Source organism: Mirounga angustirostris, unplaced genomic scaffold, assembly GCF_029215605.1.
Source record: "Mirounga angustirostris isolate CCGP_5_RB_7025 unplaced genomic scaffold, mMirAng1.0.hap1 SCAF_3, whole genome shotgun sequence".
In the NCBI taxonomy this organism is placed as follows: Eukaryota; Metazoa; Chordata; class Mammalia; order Carnivora; family Phocidae; genus Mirounga; species Mirounga angustirostris.
In genome coordinates this window covers 54410988-54436236 of record NW_026991711.1, presented here as the reverse complement: position 1 = coordinate 54436236, position 25249 = coordinate 54410988, and the positions used below count along the sequence as shown (strand labels likewise).

Here is a 25249-nt window from a genome sequence, read left to right as displayed (position 1 = left end):
TTCCTTCTGTGACTCCAGGTATCTTGATAATGGGAGACCGGTTTATTTGTTCTCTAATTGCCCAGATTTCTTTCAACTGGTAAACATCATACTTCTTCAGCAAAAGGAACTCTTCTAGCAGAGCCTTCATGGATGATCTCTGTCACACATGCAGCACCTGCAGTTTGGAAGGCAGTGGTGAACGGAGCCACGCACTATATCTAGAAGACACAAGGATGAGAGAGCCACCTGATCTTGTCATTTATAAACTTTAAGATTTATTCTGGTGTACTCTTGGTCTGGAAATGGAAAGGCTCAAATAATGAAACAATTTTTTCAGATTGGAGTTTTACATGGCCATGCAAATATTCCTTTCTATTCAGAAGACTGAAATAGAGGCAGTATGAGAGACTCCTTTCTTTTAAAAGCAGCTCTCTGTTTCACTTAAAAGATTTGTGGGATTGAAAATCACCTTAATGAAGCAGGCAACCCCCCCCCCTTTTTTTTAAGTATTATAGGAGATCCCAAAAACTTCTGGAACTGTTTTTTGTTGCCTGACACTGAAAAGAACTAGTAAATAAAAAGGTGAATTTCTTAATTATTCCCAAATTACTTTTAGTATTAGGATACAGTCTTTAACTTCTCTTTTTCTGGTCTTGAGCCTTAATTCTTATTTGTCAAATCAACAGAGATTCCAGTATGGAGTAGGAGAGACATCTTTTGAGATCAAAGTAGCTTGGGCAGTCTTCTAAAATAGTAAATACCTGTTAAATTTGAGGTATTGTTCTGCATTAAAGGCATACTAAAGTTTGAATGATACTGAAATGAGAAAGTATTTTATAGAGCAAAGGCAATATTAGAATAAGCCTCTACATGTGAAGAAGTGTTGCGAAATAGTTATCCAAATGGAAGGAGTTATCAAAATGTTTCTATTTTTCTCTTTGGTATCTATTAACTGGTCAGTCAAAAGCTATTAAAGAAGTTTTTAAAAGTTACCTGATGCTGCCAGTTTGTTTTATTTGGTATACTTTTTAGGAATAGAAATTCTAGAGTTAAGCATCTAAATGTTTTAGGGATCTTGAAGGTCTTAGGAACCACATTTACTAAGTTTATAACCTGGCCTTTAGTCTTTCTTTCCATGAGACCTGTTTTTTTTTTTTTCTCACTAATTATAAATTTTTGTATAGTACTTAAAAGTTTAAAAGATCAATTTGAACTAAAATTTCTGTAGGGAGCTCTGAATTCCCATGAATGATTACAGCTTTTTATGCTTGATTTATTGTTGTTAAATATGAATAAGACCGTCTTTACAAACACATAAATTAAAAAATACCCACCATTTTAGAACTCAGGGGAAATGAAAGTGAAATTTGCTTGGAAATTAAGTTGAACTCTTTGAACCATAGTACCAACCAGTTTATGGCCTGTGCGATTATTAGCCTTTTGTTTCAGCTTTAAAGATGAAAAGTGATTTAATCTCTTAACTTCATGCTTTGATTAAATTTTAGCTCTGTTCCTTAAAGTGTGCAAAAGAAATGTAAGTGCATTTCCATTCACCTCATGCCACTAAAAGCTATTTTAAAGTGAAACTTTTTGTATATTAATGTGAACTGATTTGTTTATTTAAACTTTTATTTTGATACATTTTCCTTTCAGATTTTTTTATATTTCGTGTCACTATGCAATCCTATATTTTTCAGTGTTTATTTTATGATTATTAGTATAAGCTAATTTTTTTCCTAGAATGACTAATTGTGTAATATTTGTATTATGTGATCATTTGAAAACTAATAAATATTTTCTCCATGAAAAAAATGCACTTACTGATAAATGGCTTATTTTTGTTTCAGGAGTAGACAATGAAAACAACAGTATTTTTAAGTGTATTTTAATTTTATGTGTCTTCCTCTAAGTATTTCTGAATATATATCCTATTCTTGTGTAAATCTTTTTTGAAAAAAATTTTCCAAAAACTATTAAATTAAAATGATTCTTCATTGGGTCATCCAGTGCCAAATGTATGAAATAGGTGATCTATTTAGTCTTTTTTTTTTCCGTTTTCCTGATTAGCTTCATCTTTGTTTCCAGAAGTGGGTTTTTGTTTTTTTTTTTTCTTTAGATGCTGTTTTGGTGTGTCCATTTTGCAAACCATTAAAACTCTTGAAATATTGTAAATATCAGGAATAACATGGTCAAATCTTTTAAAGTGAGACTGATCAAAATATAACCCCTTACAAAATAGCATATAAAAGACAAATCCTTGACCCAGAAAAAGAACATCTGGAAATATTGGCTGATTGGAGAACTACCCAATTCACAAGAGCTGTTAACAGGAGAAGAAAGACGTTTTATATTTAATGTTCTGTTTGAACAGATAATCGTAGAAGGAGAAATCTTGAGAGTCTCTTGCTTTTAACCTTATCAAGACAACATGGAAAAGGATAAAACTTGGTTTTTATGATTCTTTATAGTTACATAAACTTTAAAACTGAAGCCACTGGAACAATTTACCTTTTCTATGCAGAGTCTGCTAGAAGCAAGAGGGGTTTCTCTTTGATTTGAAGAAAACATATATAAGAAGTGGACTCCAAAGATTAAAAACATGGTGATGGGGTCCTAGACAAGAAATAAAAGTTGAATTAATGACAACTTGTGGATTAAAATGAAACCGTTTGGCTCCCCAAAGAAATTATACTCTGAAAAAATAAAAAAGGAAATTATGATTTAGAATAGTTACTGTGTTTGGGGGGTAGAAGGAAGCTAAAATCCTTGGCTTAATTACTCTGGTAAGTTTGGAAAAGGAGTTAAGATTCTGTGGATAAAATTTTGTTTTTAGAATTAAAGCCATTAAAAGATTCACAGACATATTTCAATAGAAGGCTGTATTTTTTACTTGAATACAAAAAATTTATAAGCCTTAACTATATATGCAAAAGAGTGGGTTGTGTGAGGGGTTAAATAAAAATTCTGTACCAGAAACTTCAGACATACTGTAAAAATAATGGTGAAATGAGAGTTTTAAATACTTTAATTTTTATCACGTGGACTCTTCCCTACACTGTGTTCAAAATAAAAACATGAGAGAATGTTAAACATGGCTTACCTTTATATCTTTGAGGTATAAGAACATAGGCTTATTGTTTCACCATCATTCATTGGATTAACTATAATAATAAAATTTTGTTTTTGTTCTTTAGTGAGGAGACAAAATAGCTTTTGTTTAAAAAAAGTAAATGTCACATAAGCAGTGTGTCTGACAAAGTACTGACCTTACAGTTTGTTGTTTACGAGCTCAGATCTTATTCTTACTTTACTTTGCTATATTGAAACAATTGAGCAAAATGTCCTAAGCAATTGCTTGCTTTTTATTCGGGTATTTTTATTTGCCATTAAGAAGATTGCCTAAAATGTGAAAGATTTTTGTTTTCAAAAATAAGCACATAGGTGCTCTAAAATTCTTTTCCACTAGTATCCTCTAAGGTAATTAGATTACTGCAGTAAAAATGTTAGGGAACTTCAAAGTATGCTTCGGAGTTTTCAGGAATTATGATCAAAGGGATCTCTACTCAAGAGGTAAGGTATGGCATAGGTAGAAAAATGTTAAATGTGTTCAGTGTAATGTCTGATGGTAAAGTCAACTTACAACAGATATCCTTGGATTTTCAGACAGGTGTAGAATTAGGAAAATAATTTTTCTTAAAAATCTCTCCCAGAAAAAAGGATGAACCACAGATGTGTTTTTGTAGTACTTTGGAGTGCATTTAGATACATACATCCACAGACATTGTACCTTTGGTGTACTTAGCCTCCTATATTTCAGGGCATCTTTTACCTGTGCTCTTAGTGTTTATCATCCATTTTTAATTTAGTATTTCTTAAGCTCTGAGCACTATTAAAATATTATACTTTGTATGGAAAGTTGAGTACATATTCCATGAGATTATTGCCTGGCTTCATTTTGCCTGTTTTACTTACATGATATCTAGAACCTAGAAAACAGTTGTACTGAATAATTTTTATCTTGGTTTGAGAAATTAATTTGAGTTTTAAAAGCATTCATTTATGCTGTAACTTAGGGGAATTTGTTATATAAGGCTTAAAAAATAATGTTGGGTAGTATATAAAATCATTTAGAGAAAAAAGTTATGCTGTTATTCTCTGAGGAATATTAAGTAGGTTCACAGAGTGGAGTGTTAGCATATACTATTTAGTATATCTAGAATCAAAGGAAAATGCGATATTCAATACAAATGATTTAGAAAAATGATTTAGGTTTTTTTTTTCCCCCTAGAAATATTAGTATGGTTTATTCAATAGATGGTAACATAGAAACCACAATAATCTTCCATCCTATCTTTTAATTCTTATTATAAGAACACTAGCTTGTGGACATTTGGTGTTTAATTAAAATAGTTGGCTGTGTCTGTTCTACTTTCACCTTTATGGTGGAGCAAATGATAATGATGATATGTGAACTAGAGCGAGAACTCGCTACTTGATGAGATAGATGATTTCATGTCCAGGATGCCCTCATGGTGAGAAGTGGATCCAGGATTTGCTTCCATGTCATATTTTATTTGAAAATTACCATAGGCATTATCTAGTTGAGCACCCTCATTTTATATACAAAGGAATGAATATCCAGGAATATCTCCTGTATTTCTGATACCACACAGTGGATCCACAATTGTAGGACCCAACTCTCTTGACTGCAAGCTCAGAGATCTGTACTCTGCTGCCTCCTCATGTTGTTCCTAGTTCTGGAGGACATAAAGCAAGTCTGATTTCCTTCAACTCTGACGGCCTCCAGATGTTTTAAGATGGCTGTAATACTGTATTAATTTCAAGCCCGTTCTGTTGTTGCTTTTATTTTTAAATAGATTAAGCACCTCCATCATACTGCCCTTATTCATGCAACATAGTTTTGGAATCCTTAAAGGTTTTTTTAGATCTTCCCTGAACATGCTTCGGTTCATCGTTGTTCTTAATGTGTGACAGCTCAGTACAGGTTTGTTCAGCCTCTTCGGCCCTAGAGTCCTCATGTCACTTTGTTTATCCGTACAGATACAGCAAAGTGTTTGATTTTATGCACAGAATGTTCCATAGTGATCTGCAGAATAATTTGCACCTAAAAATTAGTCTAGTAGTCTTTATGTACAGGCAAATGTGTACAGTTCAGGGGGAAAGAGAAAACATCTAATACCTAAGACCTTGAGAAGTCATAATTTAAGAAGTACGGTCTTCCATTTTTTTGCTTGCTTAGTTCTGACTCAGATTACTATCCATTCCATTTTAAATGACTTGTATAATGTGAAATGTTATTTTTCAGGTTGTCCTTGCTAATTTAAGGGTAACCAGGCCCGTTGGAGCTAAACTGTTGACATGTGACTGATAATGAGAAGAAAATCAACTTGTGTTTAGTAACATAATTAGAAACAAAAAGCTGCTTCAGTGGAAAGGTTTGGGATCTATCCCAAACAGCAGAAGATGGTGAAGTAGCCGCCCTGGAAATCTGAGAATGTGGCCTTAGTTCTAATGAAGGCATAGTCTTATGTTGCCTCTTGAAATATAGTGTGGATACTCTGCTAGAGCAATGTTTTAGCATAACAGCATTTTAAACTACCAATTAAATATTTAGCTTTTTCTCACTTAAAATTTTAAGTTGAGCTCCTGTAAGGCACAAGGTATTGTTTAATGGTTACATGTACCTTGCAGGGTATACGTTTACCTTTGAGAAATACTCGTTTGAAATTGGGTGTATTATCCTACCTGAGTTAGAATTCTGGGGCAAATGAGGGAGAAAAGAACACACCCATGCCTGCTCTGTGCAGCTTTGGCCAGCTGGCCTTAATTTAATCCAACTGACCTGTGAGAAAGGTGATTATTTTTTTTTTTTCGGTTTATGCACAAAGATGCTGAAGCCCAGAGGCTTCAAAATCTGCTGGAGGGCACATAATCAGTAAGCAACAGAGATGGCATTTGAAAGATCTGTCAAAATAGAAATAATTCTGTTGCACCATTGATTGCCAAACATCTTTACCAGAAAGAATGCATATTCTCAGGAACATTTTTTTATAGAACATCAGTGTTTAAAGTAGATAAAAGGGATATTTTACTTAGTATGCATTTTTAAATCGACTCTTTTTTAAAAAGTAATTTTAGTTTTACAGGAAAATTGACAAGAAAGTACAGAGACCTCACACCCCACCAACCATATACCCAGTTTTCCCTCCCATAGTTTTCCTTATTAACCTCTTGCTTCTGTGTGGCACATTTGTTGCAATTAATGAACTAATATTGATAGACATCATTAGGGTTTACTCTTGTATCATACAGTTCTTTGGATTTTGCTAAATATTTTTGTATCAATGTTAATGAGAGATACTGATCTATAATTTTCCTTTCTTGTAATGGCTTTGTCTGATTTTGATACTAGATTTGCCTCAGAATGAATGAGGAATTGTTCCCTTTGTTCCTACTTTCTGAAAGAGATTGCAGAAAGTTGGTATCATTTTGTTAAATATTTGGTAGAATTCATCAGCGAAGCCATCTGGGCTTGGTGTTTTCTCTTTGTGAAAGTTATTAATTATTGATTCAGTTTCTTTAATACAGATAACCTTATTCAGTTTGTTTCTTCTTGAGTAAGTTTTGGCAGATTGTATCTTTTAGGGAATTGGTTCATTTCATCTAAGTTTTCAAATTTGTGGTGAGAGAGTTGTTAATAATACTCCTTAATAGCCTTTTAATGTCCAAGGGACTGGCTGTAATGACCCCTCTTTCATTTGTAATATTAATTGTCCCTTCTTTCCTTTTCATTGTTAGCCTGGCCAGAGGTTTATCAATTTTATTGATAAAATAGCCAGATTTTGGTTTTGTTTTTTCTCTATTTTACAGTTTTCAGTTTCATTGATTTCTGCTCTAATTTTTATTCTATTTGCCTTAGGTTTATATTGGTCTTCTTTCTAAGCATTTTTTGTACTATCCCAGTATTTTGATAAGTTGTATTTTCATCTTGTAGTTTGAAATATCTTAAAATTTCTCTTGAGAATTTTTTTTTTTTTTACACCAATGTGTTATTTGGAAGTAAGTTTTTAAATCTCCAAGTATTTTGGGATGTCCATCTACCTGTAAATACTTGTTATTCGTCACTGACTTTAATTCTGCTGTGGTTTGAGAACATACTTAGTGTTATTTCTATTCTTTTAAATTTTTTATGATGTGTTTTATGGCCCTTAATCATGGTGAGTGTTTTCGTGTGAGCTTAAGAAGGCATATTTTGTTGTTGGATGAAGTATTCTTTAGGTGTCACTTAGGTCCAGTTGATTGGTGCTGTTCAGTTCAACTGTGTCTTTATTGATATTCTGCTTGCTGGATCTGTCAATTACTGATAGGGATAGAACAGTGTTGAAGTCGTCTTTAAGTATAATAGTAGATTGATTAATCAGTTTCTTATTTTAGTTCTGTCAGTTTTTGCCTCATATATTTTGATGTGCTATTGTTAGGCCAGGGTGTATTAATAAGGCTTGTTATGTCTTCACGGAGAATTGATCCTTTCATTACATAATGACTCTCTTTATCCTTGGTAACTTTTTCTTGTTCTGAAGTTTGCACTTCCTGAAATTAAGCTATTCTAGTTTTATTTTGATTAGTGTTATCATGGTGTAATTTCTTTATCCTTTTACTTTTAATCTACATATATCTATATATTTGAAGTGGGTCTTGTTTTTTTATCCACTTAGTAGTCTTTGTCTTTTAATTGATTTATTTCAGCTATTTACATTTAAAGCAATTATTGATAGAGTTGGATTAATGTGTTGTTTGTAACTTTTCATTGCCTTTGTTCTTTTAAAATTTATTTTGCCTTCCCCTTCTTTATTTTTTCTGATCTTGAGTATTGAATATAATTCTATTTTCTCTCTTACCATACTTCTAAAATTTTTTTTAATTATTGCCTCAGAGTTTGCTGTATACATTTATAAATAATCTGTCTTCAAATAATACATACCACTTCAGGGGTAGTGCAGGTACCTTATAATAGAATCTTTCTGCTTTTTCTCTCCCATGCCTTATAACATTGCTGTCCTTTATTTCACTTTTCCATAAGCTATAATCAACCAAAATATTGTTGCTTTCATTTTGAACAAACTGTGTTAATATCAATTTAGAGTTTTAAAAAGAAAAGATTTTGTTTTGCCTTTTGAAACTACTTCTCTGATGCTCTTTCAAAAGGAAATTGTGTAGACCCGTGACCTATACAATCTTTCTTTTCTTTGGAGAACTTATTTTAGCATTTCTTTCAAGGCAGGTCTACTGGTAACAAAGTCCGTCCATTTTTATGTGAGAAAATGTCTTTCTCTTCTTTAATTTTGAAGGATACCTTTGCTGTATACAGAATTCTAGATTGGTAGGTTTTTTTTTCTTTCAACACTTTATTCATTCTGTCTTCTTGTTTGTATGATTTTTGAAGAAATATCTGATGTAATTCTTATGCTTATCCTCTATAGGTCAGGTTTCTTCTCCCCTACTCCTACCTCTGGCTTCTTTCAAGATTTTTCCTTTGTCTTTGATTTTCTACAGTGTGAATGTCATATGCCTAAGTGTGGATATTTTGGATTTATCCTGTGTCATATTCTCTGAGCTTCCTGGATCTGTGCTCTAGGGTCTGTTATAAATTTTGGAAAATTCTCAACCATTATTTTTTCAAGTATTTCTTTAGTTCCTTTCTCTTCTCCTCCTGGTGTTCCCATTGTGCATATGTTACCTCTTTTTAAATTGTCCCATAGTTTTTGGATGTTCCTTTTTTCCCCTCTTTTTTCAGTTTAGAAAGTTTCTCTTGACATGTCTTTTAGCTGTAGTGCATTCTTCATTTCTGACTTTGATTTTGAGTCCTAACATTTCTTTTTGATTCTTTCTTAGAGTTATATTACCCATTCGTTTTTGCATGTTATCCCCTTTTTCCATTAGAGCTTTTAGTGTTTTCGTAGTTACTTGAAATTATTGGTCTAGTAGTTCAAACATATCTGCCATATCTGAATCTGGTTTTGTTGCTTGTTTTGTGTATTCAGATTTTGTGTGTATTTTTTTTTTTAATCTTTTAGGGTACCTTATCATTTTTTGTTAAATGCCAGACATGCTGTATTGGTAAAGGAACTTGGGCAAATAGGTCTGTAGTGAGGTTTTATGTTGATCTGGTTAGGTGTTAGTCTGTTTACTATTTGTTCTACCTGTATGTGTCAGAGGCTGAAATTACCTCTAATGTGCTTTTTTTTGGACCAATCTGTATTCTTGGGATTCCTTAGAGACTTCTTTATAAATAGAATCTTAGTTTTGCCATTCTTTCAGTAATTCCCTGTTGATGTTAGTGGGTAAGGTGTGGGGTTAGGGGAAGTGCTTTGTGGTCCTATCATTAGGTCTCAGTTTTTTAGTGGACTCTGCTGTTGGCTTTCACCTTCACAAGTGCCCCCCTTTCCCCATATGAGACATGAAGGGTAGAAAGGGCCTGATTTGAATACTTCCCTTTCTCCATTTTGTTAGGCTTTGGTAAAATAATATTCCTTGTGGGCAGCCCTTTGTTAAGGAGAATGATATGCTCTGGGTATATTTCAAAATGGTTACTTTTCCTTCTCCTGCTTCCAGAAGTAGAGGAGATTTTTCTCTGTTCTTTACCCTGCAAACCTGATGGGGCTTCTGGAGATAAAATTCATGGAAATGTAAGAGGCCCCATAAGGTTGATTTCCTAGGAGTTTTTAATCTCTCAAGCGTATGTGCTCTCTGTCTAGCAGTTAGTTTCTTTTACGTTTTTCTACCCAGGTGGCTCCAGTGGTGGTTTCTCCTAGTAAGCTGCTGATATTTGTATTTGCCTGGTTCTTCAGTTTTGGAGCTGCAGGTTGGTCCTGTAACCTTGGTTCTCTGATGGATCCAAGAGGAGGTGTTGATTTTCAGTTTAGTTTTTTTCTTGTTGTGTGCTCAGAAGTGACAACTTTTACTTGTTGGACTGGAAACTGGAAGTCACTGAGCATTTTTAAATATTCGAATTTGCCTTCAATTTGGTTTGTGTCCTTACACAAGTAATGGAGATTTCTAAGCCATTATAGTTATTTAATTTGGTTCATTTAATCCTATTGATCATCCACCTACTAAATTGCATACATCTCCTAAACATTGGTGATAATTAAGATGCTTCTGCCCTTGTACACCTCTTTTCAAAGTCTTTTGCTCTTTTTGTTGTCCTCTAGATCCTGGATGTATCTCTTGTATCTTGTCAAGGACTTTGTGGCTTTAGTACTTTCTCTTTTTATGAGAAAATCTCCCTCTCTATTGAATCCTTAATGTATCTGGTTATGTAGTCCTATATTAAGAAAAGGAACTTTGATTCTTTCCCCACCCTCTAACTTCTGCAGTCTCTGTTCACTCTTACTGTCTACTCATAACGTTACAGTTTCTCAAATTTTATTTACTTTTCAATCTATTCCAATCTGGCTTTTGCATCTGATACCACTAGGACTGCTCTTGTCAAAGTCACCCAGGTCCTCGCTGTTGCCAAATCCACTGGACACTTACCTGTGCCTTTTTATTTGATCTTTTAACAGAATTCAGTGTAGTTGAACACTTCTACCTTCTGAAATGCCCTTTTCTTGACTTCCATAACAGCATATGCTTTTGGTTTTCCTCCGTGCCTTTACTTTATAGTTGCTGTTGCTGGTCTTAACTCTTTCATCCAACTATGGAAAGTAGTTCAGTGCTCAGCCCTTGAGCTTTTCCTTTAACCTCTTCTCCCTTTACACTTAGATTATTTATTTATTTATTTAAGTAATCTCTACACCCAACATGGGGCTTGAACTCAACCCCAAGATGAAGAGTTTCATGCTCTTCTGACTGAGCCAGCAAGGCGCCTCTACACTTAGATGATCTTATCCCTTATCATGGCTTAATACTTCTGTTAACTCTGCCCCAGTTTTTATCTCCCTCTGTCCCCAGCCCTTCCTCAAAGCTCCAGTCTTGATATTCACTTGGATAATTAAAAAAAGTAAAATGTTCAATCCTGAACTATTTTTATTTTTCTCTTAGTCTTCCATATCTCAATGGAGCACCACTGTTGATCTCATTATGTGAAAAACCATGGAGCGATCTCTTCCTCATCTCCCATATACAGTATCTTCATTATTCATTAGTTCAATTGTTTGCTTTTGGACTTTTAAAACATTATTTATAGCAGTTTTTTAAATTTATTTTTTATTTTAAGTAAATGCTTTGCTGCACGTGGGGCTCAAACTCACAACCCTGCAATCAAGAGTCACATGCTCTACTGGCGGAGCTAGCCAAGCGCCCCTATTTTTTTTTTTTTTTAAAGATTTTATTTATTTATTTGAGAGAGAGAGTGAGAGAGAGAGCACATGAGAGGGGGGGAGAGTCAGAGGGAGAAGCAGATTCCCTGCCGAGCAGGGAGCCCGATGCGGGACTCGATCCTGGGACTCCAGGATCATGACCTGAGCTGAAGGCAGTCGCCCAACCAACTGAGCCACCCAGGCCCCCTAAGCGCCCCTATTTATAGCAGTTTTAAGTTTATAGAAAAATTGACCAAATGGTACAGAATTTCTATCTTGATTCCCCCTTCCTCTTTTCCGACTGGTTCTTCAGTTTTGGAGCTGGAGGTGCCAACATCTTGGCATTTATTTTGTACATTTGTTGCAGCAGAACCAGTTTTGATACAGTAAGGTCCACAATTTACATTAGGATTCACTTACTGCATCATACCATTCTTTGGGTTTTGCTAAATGCATAATGTCCCATATCCACTCTTAGGGTATCTTACAGAAGAGTTTCACTGTCCTTAAAAATCCTTTTTGCTCCACCCTTTCATCCTTCACTATTCCAATCCCTGGCAATTACTGATCTTTTCCTGTGTTGTTAGTTTTGCCTTCTCCAAAATGTCATGTATTTGGAATCGTACAGTATGTAGTCTTTTACAGTGGCTTCTTTCATGTTGCAATATGCAGTTAATGTTCCTCCTTGTCTTTTTGTGACTCCATAGCATATTTCTTTTTATCACTGTCTAGATCTACCACAGTTTATTCACCTATTGAAGTACATCTTAGTTGCTTCCAATTTTTGGCACTTAGGGATAAAGTGCTGTAAACATTCATGTGCAAAGTTTTTTGTGGACATATATTTTCAGCTCATTTGGAAAAATATCTAGTAGTGTGATTGTTGAATCTTATGGTAAGCCTATGCTTAGCTTTGTGAGAAACCACCAAACTGTCTTCCACAGTGGCTGAACCATTTTGCATTCTCACCAGCAGTAAATGAGAGTTCCTGTTGCTCCACATCCTCACTGGTGTTTTGTGTTGGTGTTTTGGATTGTAGCTACTCTAATAGGTGCGTGGTGGTATTGCTGTTTTAACTTGCAGTTCCCTGGTACTATGACATCCTTTCATAAGCTTCTTGTCCATTTGTGTATCATCTTTGGCAAGGTACCTGTTTAGATCTTTTGCCCATTTAAAAAAATCAGTTTTTGTTATTACTGTGTTCTAAGAATCCTTTATGTATTTTAGATACCAGTCCTTGACCAGGTAAGTGTTTTGCACATATCTTCTCCTAGTCTGTGGCTTGTCTTCAGTCTCTTAACAGTGTCACTTGCAAAGCAGCAGTTTTAAATTTTAATGAAATCTACTTCATCAATTTTTTCTTTGGTGGATCATGCTTTTGGTGCTGTATCTAAAAACTTACTGCCAAATCCATGGTTGCCTAGATCTTCTGTGTTGTCTTGTGGAGGTTTTACAGTTTTGAGTTTTATATTTAGATCCATGATCAGTTTTGAGTTAACTTTTTTGAATAAACATTTTTTTTTTTTTGCATGGGATGTCTGGTTGTTTTAATACCATTTTTTAAAAAAGGCTGTCTTTTCTCCTTTGAATTGCTTTTGCTCCTTTTTCATAGCTCAGACTTACCTCCTAAGTCTTTCTCAAACTTGTCCACATCTTACCATTTTCATCTATTAACCTCCCCTCCAAGCTGCCATCCCCTCTTGCCTGAACAGTAGCACTTACTGGTCTTCTCACTTTATCTCTTGACCCCTGCATTCTTCACAGAATATGACTTACTACAATTTTTTTTTAAGATTTATTTATTTGACACATAGAGAGCACAAGCAGGGGGGAGGGGAGAGGGGGAGGGAGAAGCAGGCTCCCAACAGAGCAAGAAGCCAGATGCGGGGCTCCATCCCAGGACCCTGAGATCATGACATGAGTCAAAGGCAGACGCTTAACTGACTGAGCCACCCAGGTGCCCCTGACTTATTACAATTTTAAGGCATAAATAAGATCATGTCTGTTTTCTGCTTAATGCTACTTGCTTCCTTTTATAAAAACAATAAAATCCAAATTCTTTATCATGGCCTATTAGGCCTTAAATGATCTTGCCCTGACTTTTCCTCAGTTTTACCCTTGCTTCTACTCTCCAGACAACCTTGGGCTTCTTTAGTCTCTGAATTATTTAAATTATTTTTTCCCTACCTTAGGGGATTCATAATCATGGAATGCCTCTTTTCCTGCTTTTAGGTCTGAGCTTAGATGTTTTCAGCAGTGCCTTCTCTAGTTAGTATATTGTAATCATCCAGTTCTAGATCTTGCCTTTCATTCTCTGTTCTGATTTCTTCCTAGTATTTTTGTCAACTTAAAAGCATATATTGTTCATTGCCTGTCTCCCTGCCACCAGAGATCACGGTTGTCTTATTTATATTGTTTTTAGCACCTGGCACAATAGTTGCCTCATAGTAAGCACTGAACATGTATTTTAATGGAGGAGACATGGGCCCGGCCTTTGAAATGCCCAGATCTAGCGAGGGAGATCCACACAGACGCAGATGAATTGCAGCGCCACGGTAGTGCTATCGGAGTTGTAGGCCCAGAAAATAAGAGATGAAAGGTTAAAAAAGAAATCTCTGAAATTCTCACTAGTGTCAACTAGTGATTACAACAGTCAGCTTATGAAGTCTTATTGCCGAGGCTTCTTAGCCATTAATTTATATATTATTTGCTAATGTGGGAGTCAGTATAACTCTCGTCCTAGCAATTCCAGACTTAGGATCTTCAGTGTCGGGAGAACCCATCATGCTGTAGGGACAGTGTCTGTGCAAAGGCGTGGTCTCCAGCCCAACAAGAGGCCCGACAGCATACTGACTCTAGAGTCAGGGCTTGCTTTTGAATACCCAGTGCTGCCGGTTACCTGGGGCAGATCACTTCACTTCCCTGGGCCTTAGTTTCCCCATCTGTGAAGGAGCTAACAAACTTAGAACGTTGTTTTGAGGATAAAATGGGCGAATATATATATAGCACCTTTACTATGTGCCCTGTCCTGCAATAAAGGAAAGTGTTTCCGTTATCCTATAAAGGCCTCATTTAAGTAAAGTTTTATTACTTTAGGATATACTTACACTGAGTAACATGCAGCTCTCTCCACAGGCCCCTCACTTCCTACTTTACAGAGAAAAGACTTCATTCTCCCGATGGCAGACCTAAGTCGTGCCTTTGTAGCACTCCTTTCTTCTCTCCTGTGCACGCCATCATATCACCTCTGCTTTCTTATTTGTCCTAACATTTTATTATCCCTCCTTTCTTTTCATCTTTACCTTCTTCTTTCACCTAATTCCTTCTCTATAAACATGTTAAAGTCTCTCCAATTAAAAAAAAGGTAACTGTCGCTACTGCCTTCTCCCTCATCTCCGTACCCAAACTCAAACACAAACTTACAACATTCTCTCCATTTATTGCTTCCAGCACCGCTCCCTCCACGGCCCACTCTGGTTTTGTTTCTACGTCTTAATAAGGTCATCGAAATAATACTGTTGAGGTTATCAGTGACCTCGTCACCGAATCAGATGGACAGTGCTCTTTCAGCCGCATTCAACACGATTGATGTCGTTCTCTTCACATTTTTGGTTCCGTGGGTCTTTACTTCTGATTTCCTTGTAGCTTTTCGGTGGTTCTTAGTCTCATTTGCAGACTCTTCTCATTCTACCGAGGTTTTATTTCATATGTTGGGATTTCTAAGGTTGAATCCTTGGTCATGATGTCAGTTCATTGTGCATCTGGGTCCATAGTGCAGATTCGTACCTTTGTAATGAGGATTCAAGTTTAATAACATGGGTCCAACTTGGCATCTCTTACGTGCGCTCCAAGAGCGCTTGAAACATATTTTATGAATTTATGATCTCCCCCCCACCCTTAAATCTGGGCTTCCTTTACCATTCCTCATTTTAGTGAATATTACCCCAGTCCATCATCCAGTCTTGTTTATTTTTGTGTCTAAAATATCTCAACAACTTGTTTCTCTGTTTTCACTACCCCGGCTCAGTCCACTATTTCCTGACTTGAGCTATGACAATTCTAATTGGTTTCCTTGTATAGACCCTGGTGTGCTAATCGAATTCAGTCTCCACAATGCAGCCAGAGTGATGTTTCTCAAGACACAAATTTAATGATATTCCTTTAATTAAAACACTCAGTTGGCTTCCTATTGCTCTTAAGATCCACAGGAAGGATTGAGACAAAAATCCTTAATACTACAATTTATGAAACCCCGAAAGACCAAGTCCCTATTTTTCTCTCCATTTGCACCTTTGGCCCAATGGTGTTTTTCTTCTCTCTCATCCTTCATGGTCTCAGCTCAGTGGTCATTTCCTTACTTCAGGAACACCTCCTCTGATGTTCTTCAGTAGGTTAGATCAGCATCCTTTTGCTCTCACAGTGCCATGAATATGCTATCTCATTGCCTATAGTCATGGTTTTACATTTGTGTGTGCCATTTCTCCCTCTGCCTAAAAGGCCCCGAGAGGCCAAGGATCATGTTTACTTTTATCATTTGCCAGTGCTTAGCACAGTAACTGGCTTATATCCATCATTTCAGTGATTCTTACGATGACGATTTTATTTTTCTTTTACTAAGGAATAAAAAAGTAAATAAGCCAGTGCAAAAGAAGCTCGCAATATTGAAAGAATTTTCTATAAAAGCTGAATTAGCTTGAACTCTGTAACATTTTCTCCCAGCCCCCTGCCTTTCTATGATTGTAAAAGAAATGTTATTTAAGAAAAAAATTCTGGAGTCTATTTCTAGATCCTGATACTTTGTGAAAATAATTGACACTCAATAATGGTTCCACTATTCAGGCCTTCCAAAACAGAAACATTAGATTTGTTTCTAACTTTGCAGATAAATATTCAAGTTAGTTTTGATTTGGCTTTTAAGTGTAGGTTTGATGACTTTCTGAACTCTCAAGTGATTCTGACTTGTGATCGTATCTGGGAAGGGATACTTAGTGATAATTTTAGTTTAAGAACACAAGAATTTTTAAATTTAGGGTGAGGTGTAGTGAATCATTGCTTGTTTGCTTGTCTAGCTCTTCATTAATTTATCCTTTCTTTTTTTCTCATGCTTTTGTTTTTTATAGGAAGATTACCCACTGTCAGCATTTCTGTTTTCATTCCTCACTTCAGGACATTCTCTGCACCATTCCTATAGGGGGTTGAAAAGGTCATTTCCATAACAGGTTAAATTTTTGCCTTGACTCAGTTTATTTTTCATTTTAGAGAAGTTTAGCATGAAAAGGCTCAGTTTGCCATTTAACGCTGGATGTTTCTCAAAGGAAAGTTTCAAAAATGTATCAAAAAAACCTTTGTAATTTTAGGGCCTGTTTTGCTAGGTTCTGAATAATAAACACTCCTGGCAGCCTGGCATTTGGTAGTTGGAATAAACTAATCACTTCAGCCTTTTGCAATCACTTAAAATACTCATTAACTGTGAGTCATTGTTTTGAAATAATGTACATTGTAGCTCTTTTTGTTTTTCTTGCCTGAATTGCGTGACATTCCTGAGAACAGCTTTGTGGCACCTCTGAGCTTAGTGTACATTTTTATTCTCAAAATTGGGTGTTCCAAAGTATATTGCTGGACAACAAACTATCCCCATCCAGTCAGATTGGTAGGACATGTCCTTTTGTAGGGCTCAAGAGTCCACTGAGGCATAGCACTTCTTGCTGAGGTACTGATGAGAAGTTTATTATAATAATTTATTTGGAGAAAATGTATATGTTGTTTGAATTAACAGGGAACTAATTATCTCTGGCATCTTAAAAACATATAAACATGTTCCTTTGCTAAATGATAGAACTGCATTTATTTTCCTAATTAAATTTGTAGTAGTCCTTTGAAAGCAGGTAAGAACCTTCATATTTATTGAACAGTTAGAAGTCAGTTACTATTATCACACGGACTAAAATATGTCTGTATAAAAGGGCTTATTAAATACTTCCTAAAATTTGTAAAGTTTTAATTATGAAGACTCAGTAATTTTTTCCCAAGTTAATTTTTATTCAAACGTTTTAAGTATGTAGTCTTTTTTTTTTTCCCCAGGTTGGTGGCATTCTTTATGTTTTCTAACAAGACTTTTCTTGACGGAAAATGTGACTTAATAATCATGAACTCTTACGTTTTTCAGTGTTGTATTTGGAAAGTCATTAAGAACAATCTTGTAGTGGCTATCAGATTTTTAAAAATAATTAGCAGCTTCACTTCCACTTTTCATATAAACCAGAGCCTTGGTATTTTAGCTGCAAAATTCGGTACGTTGAGAACGAAAACCAGTAGTCACCTTCTAGAAGTCAGCTTTATCCCCTGAACTCTTTGTGCTGGTGGTGGATATAGGACAGTCTGAATGAAGACCCACTTAAGGCACATTTTCTCATTAAGTAGTCTAAATTCCAAACCTTTGTTTAAATGTATTAATTCACCTTCCTGCAGTGTAGGTTCTCAATAGGTCAATATGGCCAATATCAATATGGGCAAATTTAGATTGCCTTTTTCACCGAGTTCACTAAAAATGTCAGGTTACCTATAATGGAGAAGAGGTTATTCTAAAAGATTCATCACCTCTTCTACATTCTTGGAAATGTAATTTTGACATGAAGGTTCCACAAGGAAAGAAGATACTTATATGCACATTCTAACCTTATAATTTTTCAGTGAAAAATTGAGTACTATTTATTGGCTATGCTTTGGGGCATTATCTTATTTTCTATTTAATTTTGGCTTCTTGATAGGAAACGGACTAAATTTTTTACATAAATCATTTTTTTTATTGTTCACTTCAATAAATCTTAAGTGTTTTTTAAGTTCACCCCTAATATAAGTACATATTTTGAGTGTGCAGCTATGAGAGGTTTTTTTTTTTTTTAAGATTACTCTCAACATTTCAGTACAAATTACAAAATGATGATGTTCTAAAACATCCATCTTTAAAATTTCTTTGTCATAGGAAGTACCCCAGAAAAGCAGTCAATCTCTCATGAACTGTTAATAACATTCCCTTTACATTGAATGTACAGGTTCAGTGGGTTTGTGTTGAAGGTTCTGCTTTGTCATTATAGAAAAGGTCAGCAAATTTTGAATGTCTTTCTGTAAAAGAAAAGTCCATGGCCCATCTTTTAAATGTAACAACTCCTAAGTTCTTTACAATAGACAACTAGAGAACTGTAGAGGGGAAAATAATTTTTAACTGCTCCCTATCTCATTAAGTATCCTAAGGATTCTTCTATTTTAAACACTTAAAAAAAAAAAAAAGGAATTAACCACATTGATGATATCCTGGAACATTTACTGCATACTTCTTATTTCAACTTCTTTGCCACAGTAGCTTACTGGTGACTGAATGACTGGCTAAGTGATTTTCCCCTAAGTTGCTGTCTCTCTAAATTTATCTGAGAATTCCTTTCCTAGGTAGAGCCCCTGTTCCATTAGAAATTACACAGAATTTATTAAAGAAGAAATTTGCTGTTGAGATTTCATGTTCTCCAGTAAAACTTCTCTTGAATTCTTCACATATACACACAAAAGGTTTATTTTATTTTGGAAATAGAATCTAGCAAGGACCATAGGCAGAGACATGTAGGATATCTGTCTTCTTTTATCTTTTACCCAACCTTTCCTACTATATAATTTGCTCTAATACTTCTCTCTTCATATATTAAGCAATTTTCCCTATAATTCTTTCTACAATATTTACTGGTTAAGGATTGCATTTTAATTTGTCACTATGTTGTTTTTTTTTTTTTTTAAAGTCATTTATCCATTTTTACTGTGGGAGGAATAGCAAAATTCGGTACGTTAAGTCTTTGCCATGTAATATAACTTTATTTGTTAGTACTATGTAGTGGGTATTGTAAAACATTGAAAGAATTGGATTGAGTATTGCATGGCTTTAAACAGGTCTTTAAGAAATACAGATATTTGTCTTTATGTTCTGAATGTTTAAGTTTTAGATGTCTTGTTAATAGTGATGGCTTCATATTCTCATAAATTATCAGCACAATATTTAGGACTGATTGTTGGTTTTGATAGTGGACACAAATCTATATTTCATAATAAATTCTTGGTGGTTTTGCAGGTTTTTTCCTCATAGACAGGATTAGCATGACCAACTGATGTGGTTAATAGGGTGTTCATGCTAGGAAAAAAGTGTTCAACTCTACCATTTTCCTTTTATGTGCTTATGTTTACATTATTAATACCCTAATTCTGCATTCCTTTGCAGGAATATTTCAAAGACTTTTTCCCATTTGGTGTGGGTTATTTTGGTTAAAATAACTCATTTAATCAGATGCCCATAAACTGCCCTAGAATTTAAAACATGGAAAATAACAAGAAAGAGTGGCTACTGAAATTCTTATACCTTTGTGGCATTGCCTCTGAGGAAGCCTTAACTGGAACACACCTTGAACACTGTAGCAGATGGAGACCATCTGACCCAGGGATAGACTAAGTATACAGTATCAGTTTGCATGTTAAATATCAGCAGAGTGCAGCATCTTTCTCAACTTCTCAAGATTAAAGAACTTTTTTGCAATATTTTTTTTTTTCCTGCACCAAATAGATTGTCTTTTACACCCTATTTTGAAATTTACTGATTTAGAGTATGGTTAAAAATGTTTTTTTTTTTCTTTCATAGTCCTTGAAAATTAAAGTAATTTGCATGCTATTTAAAATTCCAGCCTTATGTAACAGTTCACAATTTTACCATCACCTTAATTCCCTCAAATTTTTTATTTCCAAGGGTATCGAACTTTCTGAATTAAACCACCATACAATCTTTGATAAATATTAAGGCAAAGTTTGATTAAAGTAATAACCTACATCCATGAGAGTGTGATAGCTAAATACTATAATTAGGACTGTATAAATAAGGTAAGCAATCTGTTTTTAACTTTGCCCTTTTTTGAGGGATGAGACAATTTGTTTATTAGAAATACTCTTTGTGAATTAACATATAATTTGTTTACCTCTACTTTGAAGCAGCCTGTTAGTTTTCTTCTTGGGACTTTTAACTTCTTTTTTCATTGAAACTTTTGAATATGCAGACATATTCTTGGCATTTATTTAATTTGTAGCCATTTAAAGAAAATAATAGCATTAAGCTGGAAAATACTTTAAAATGCTCAGGTTTGGATAGATAAAGGAATAATGTTCCCACACATTTTAAGTTTGAAAATTTAATGATTACTTTCTGTTATTTGATGTGTCTTAGAAATTGTGAGGACTAATAATTTCTTCTGGGAAATTTTCTAACTTACGCTCGCTTAATTTTTCTCCAACTTTTACTAATATTTTAGAGGAAATAATTTAATTCTTTTTTAAAAATTCTTGTTTTTAACAGTGATGTTACATTGCTGTCCTATATTTTAGATGTAATGGTCATAGATAAGTACACACTGTGTAAGAAAATAAACATCATTTCGTGAAATGGGCTGTAGCACAGGATGAATAAAGAAGTTTTGAAAATTAGCTTCCATTTCAGTTGTTACCTCTGATGATTAAAAGGGATGTGTGTATGTGTGTGTGTATTTTATACATGTACGCACACATAATCTGGATCAAATTGTATTTATATATTATACGTATACATGTATTTGTGTGTACCCACAAAATGTGCACACACATTTGTATATATGTGTATAAACACTTTATTGATTCTTGACCAGAGGGTACGTGGTAGATCAGGCAGCTGTAATTCTAGATTGCTTTTTAAAAATTGGTGGTGTGTTCTAGAGCTAAGGGATCAGGAGGTAGCAGGCGGAGGAGGGGGTGACTAATGACTGGGTAGGTCTGGGGAGGTGACTGCTACCCCTTTCTTCATTTTAGTAGTAAATCAACCTGCTTTTGCTGAAATGTCTTATGTTTGCCTTTGAGAAGCTCCTGTTAACTGTGTTGTTCTTTCCAGAAATAGGAGGGAGAAGGAAGGGGAATTATAGAGACAAAATTTGACTTTTAAAATCCTATCTTTGAGAGGAGAAATTTCAAGTGCGTGGATTTCATCTTTTCTACTTAGTGGATTTTTGATGGGGTGTTTTTAAAGTTCCCCTTTGTACATTTGGCTACATCTACCAAACATCAGTCCAAACATTAGTCAAATAGTATTTCACTTGCAATATTAATTTTTCTCATATAAGTAAGGAAGAATGTTTCATTACTGCCATAGTGCAGTCACTGGGTGTGTTTTGAAGATGGCCTAGGTGTGATTTAATGTGTTGGGATGTCCTGGGTTTTTCTGTCGACTGGCTACCATATAGCTAGTTTCCATTCGCCGTGATCAGGTACCATTTGGAGCCCAAATCCAAGTCTTCAGGAACTTTTATTAAGAGACTAAGGCTATTAAGAGAGGTTTTTTTTTTGTTTTTTTGTTTTTTTGTTTTTTTTTTTAAAGTAGAGTCATCAGAATTAAGAGAGAGGGCACTCATAGTGCAGAGAAAATGGGAAGATGGGGTGCCCCTCATCATTCAGCATCAGTTTCTAGTACCCTCAGATTCCCAAGCACACTAATGATGTTCAACAAAAAAACTTTTTTTAAAAAATATTTTATTTATTTATTAGCGAGCGAGAGAGAGACAGCGAGAGAGGGAACACAAACAAGGGGAGTGGGAGAGGGAGAAGCAGGCTTCCCGCCTAGCAGGGAGCCCAATGTGGGGCTCGATCCCAGGACCCTGGGATCACGACCTGAGCCGAAGGCAGACACTTAACGACTGAGCCACCCAGGCACCCCTCAACAAGAAAGCTTTTAATAATGTGGATACTGATGTTCTGCAGGCAAAGTAACGCATTACTCTAGGGTTAACACAGCTAGCTAAAACAATTTAGAAACCACTTTCTGGAAATGGGATTAAGTTTATATTAAAATCAACTTCACTTTCGATTTCAGCCATTACTCTTCAAAGCAGTATAGAGGGCTACATGAAAAGTGTTTACTCTCAGAAATAGTATACATTGAAGTGTAGGGTTTTATTCATATTGATATCCTTATGTTTCCCCTCTGTGAAGTTATTGCTTATTTGAAGTGAAGAGGTTTTGTTTAAGATTTTTAAGATTTTGTTTTGTTTTTTGGGTTTTTTTTTTCTTTTTTTGGATCAAACCATTTTATTGAGGAACTTCAGAGAAAAGTTGAAGGGGAGGAAGACAATGAGATCAACATTCTCGGCCTGCCTGAAATCTTTCTAGCGTCACAGTTGCCAAAGCTATTTTAAAATTTTTTAATAGATTTATAACTAGTATATATTGCATAGTATTGCTGTTACCTCTGTTCCAAATTCACCCAGTAGTATCTACCTTCCTAACCCAGCTCTGGGCAGCCATGATTAAATTCTTAATTGTTCTTTCAGACATTATATATATTCAAGCAATTCGAATTTATATTCTTATTTTTTCACTTTGTTTTATGCAAAAAGTAGCACACCATACACACTATTTTGTCCCTTCCTTTTTTCATAGAGTAAACAGACTATTTCCTCATTCTTTTTTTTAACAATTGCATTATTCTGCATTATATGGATAGACCATATTTTACTTACCCAGTCTCTAATTAATGTATATTTAAGTTGTTGTTTTTTGCTAATACTGTGATGAGTAACCTTGTGCATATGTCATTTCCTATCTGTGTAAGTTTATTCATAAATTAAATTCCCAAGAGTAGACTTGCAGTGTCAAAGAGTATTTGTAATTTTGAGGAATATTGTCACATTGCCATACATGAGGTTTGTACCAATTTATGCTCCCACTAGCGACAAATGAGAGTACTGTTTCCCTACTGGCTTATCATTAGAGTATGCTATTGAATTTCTGGATTTTTGTCCATCTGCTAGGTGAAAATTGTATCCCAGAGTAGTTTTTATTTGCATATTTCTTATGAGTAACTTTAAGCTTTTCATATTGATTTTTATTTCCATGTACTACCAGTTCATATTTTTTGCCCATTTCTATTGAGTTTTTATTGTTGGCTGTTGTTAGGCTTTTGTGATAAGAGGGAGTGGCCAGTATTTTTCCCAGTTTGATATTTGTTTTTCAATTTTGTGTGTGTGTGTGTGTGTATGTGCGTGCGTATTGCCATGTGGAGGTTTTTTACTTATATGGGATCAAATTCATCAGAGTTTCCTTTTATGACTAAAATTTTGAGTCAGAAAGACCTCTCTACTACTCAAAATGTATAAAGAAGTTATATTTTCTTTAGCTATTGGTTTCATTTTTTTTCTATATGAATCTTCCACCTCTTTGGAGTACATTTTTTGGTTCACTGAGTGGATCCAACTTTACCTTTCTGCAGGTAGCTCCTGTTGTTCTGACAGCATTTAATCAATATATTTTCTCCAGATGATCAGAGCATACTCAGAATGGGTTTAATTAGAATATCCTTTAATGTTTTGAATCTGAGGGTGATAAATGAAAAAATGAGTAATAGAGAAGGTAACATTTTATATTTTTAGTTCCCTTCTGAGTTACCAAACTTTTAATTATCTATAGGTACCCACAAGTTGAAAGGAACTCTTCCCAAACTTTTCTACTATATTTGCTAGAGTTTAGTGTAGGTTATCGTCTGGGTTTATCTATCAAAACTTCATCGTGAAACCATTTCTACCACTTTCTCTAGAATTTAGGGGGGAAAAAAAAGACATTTATGGTTGGTAGCATTTATTTTTTAGTCAATCAAATACTACATAGAATCCCAGATTTTTGGTTGTTGACTGGTTCCTGATTGTTGAAAAATAAAAAGTGTGTGTGTGTACATTTTTGTATGCTGTCATTTAAATGGGTAGGTGTTCTTAGATTGTCATACTGAGCACTATGTATGTCAATTATGTGCTAGATGTTAGAGATCAGGAAATACAACATAGCTCCTGATCCTAGGTACTAGTTGGCAAACTATTTTTAATTGGTGTCTGAGGTTGTTCATGCATACTTATGTAACTAGTTTTCTGAATTCTCCTCCCCAAAAGACTTTAAGTAGTTAACTTGAGAGCAAACTTAGAAGGTGGAAGAGATATGATATTCTACTGTGGTTCATTATAGCACTGACTGGTATTGCTTATGGTGACTTGTAGTTGGATATGTCTCCTCTGTTAGCTATTAGGATTTCCAGTGGTTTATGCAAATTCTGAATAATAATAAAAGAACCACAAGGTTTTATAAGCTGATTTCTATTCTAGTCCACATTATTTCAGGAGTGCTTTCTATTGTTAAATATTTCACTCTATTTTGTTAGGGTACTTTCTTCCTAATCTGTTTATCTTCATATTTTCAAGTATGAAAACCTGTTTCTAATACCAAAAAAAGTCACAGATATTTGTGATTTTTGTATATGGTAACTAAGAAAAGACATGACAAAAACCTATCATTTCTTGCAGTGAGATTGGAGTTGATACTGTCCTGATCACAAAAAGCATCTACATACATTTGAAAAAGTATATGGGTTCATGTTTGAAGATACAGGGCCCAGGCAATCCTTATTTATCAGTCACATATTAGATCCTATACACTAAGTCATTTTAACAAAGCAAAATGGTGTGAGAAAGGCAGTCTCTTCGGGCGCCTGGGTGGCTCAGTTGGTTAAGCGACTGCCTTCGGCTCAGGTCATGATCCTGGAGTCCAGGGATCGAGTCCCACATCGGGCTCCCTGCTCAGCAGGGAGTCTGCTTCTCCCTCTGACCTTACCCCCTCTCGTGTTCTCTCTCTCATTCTCTCTCTCTCTCGCTCTCAAATAAATAAAATCTTTAAAAAAAAAAAAAAAAAGAAAGGCAGTCTCTTCTCTCATGTAGGAGCTGACTTGATAGGGGAGACAGCCATTACAGAACATTTCAGACGTATTAGGAGAGGAGAGGTAGGGGATCATGGTGTGATGGGTCACAGCTAAACCTAACCTGGTCTGGAGGAGCAGGGAAGACCAGCCTGATGAGGTGACTTTT

General features: G+C 35.0%; 1 protein-coding gene across 10 annotated transcripts in view; it reads left to right on the top strand.

Moving 5' to 3' along the window:
• The window catches only part of TSC22D1 (TSC22 domain family member 1), a 134124-nt gene that overhangs the window by 32851 nt on the left and 76024 nt on the right, over positions 1 to 25249 (top strand). For 3 of the 10 annotated variants that reach the window (XR_006789731.3, XR_006789728.3, XM_064586081.1), the window contains one exon: positions 66 to 24711. The exons of 5 other annotated variants lie outside the window; for them this stretch is intronic. Coding sequence is in view for 2 of the 5 variants with exons in the window: in XM_064586081.1 (XP_064442151.1) it covers positions 66 to 83 (18 nt within the window). In the remaining 3 variants the exon portion in view is untranslated. Of the gene's footprint in view, positions 1 to 18; positions 24712 to 25249 lie in introns of those variants that run through there. 2 more of the 10 variants (XR_006789729.3, XM_064586082.1) reach the window with 1 other exon arrangement.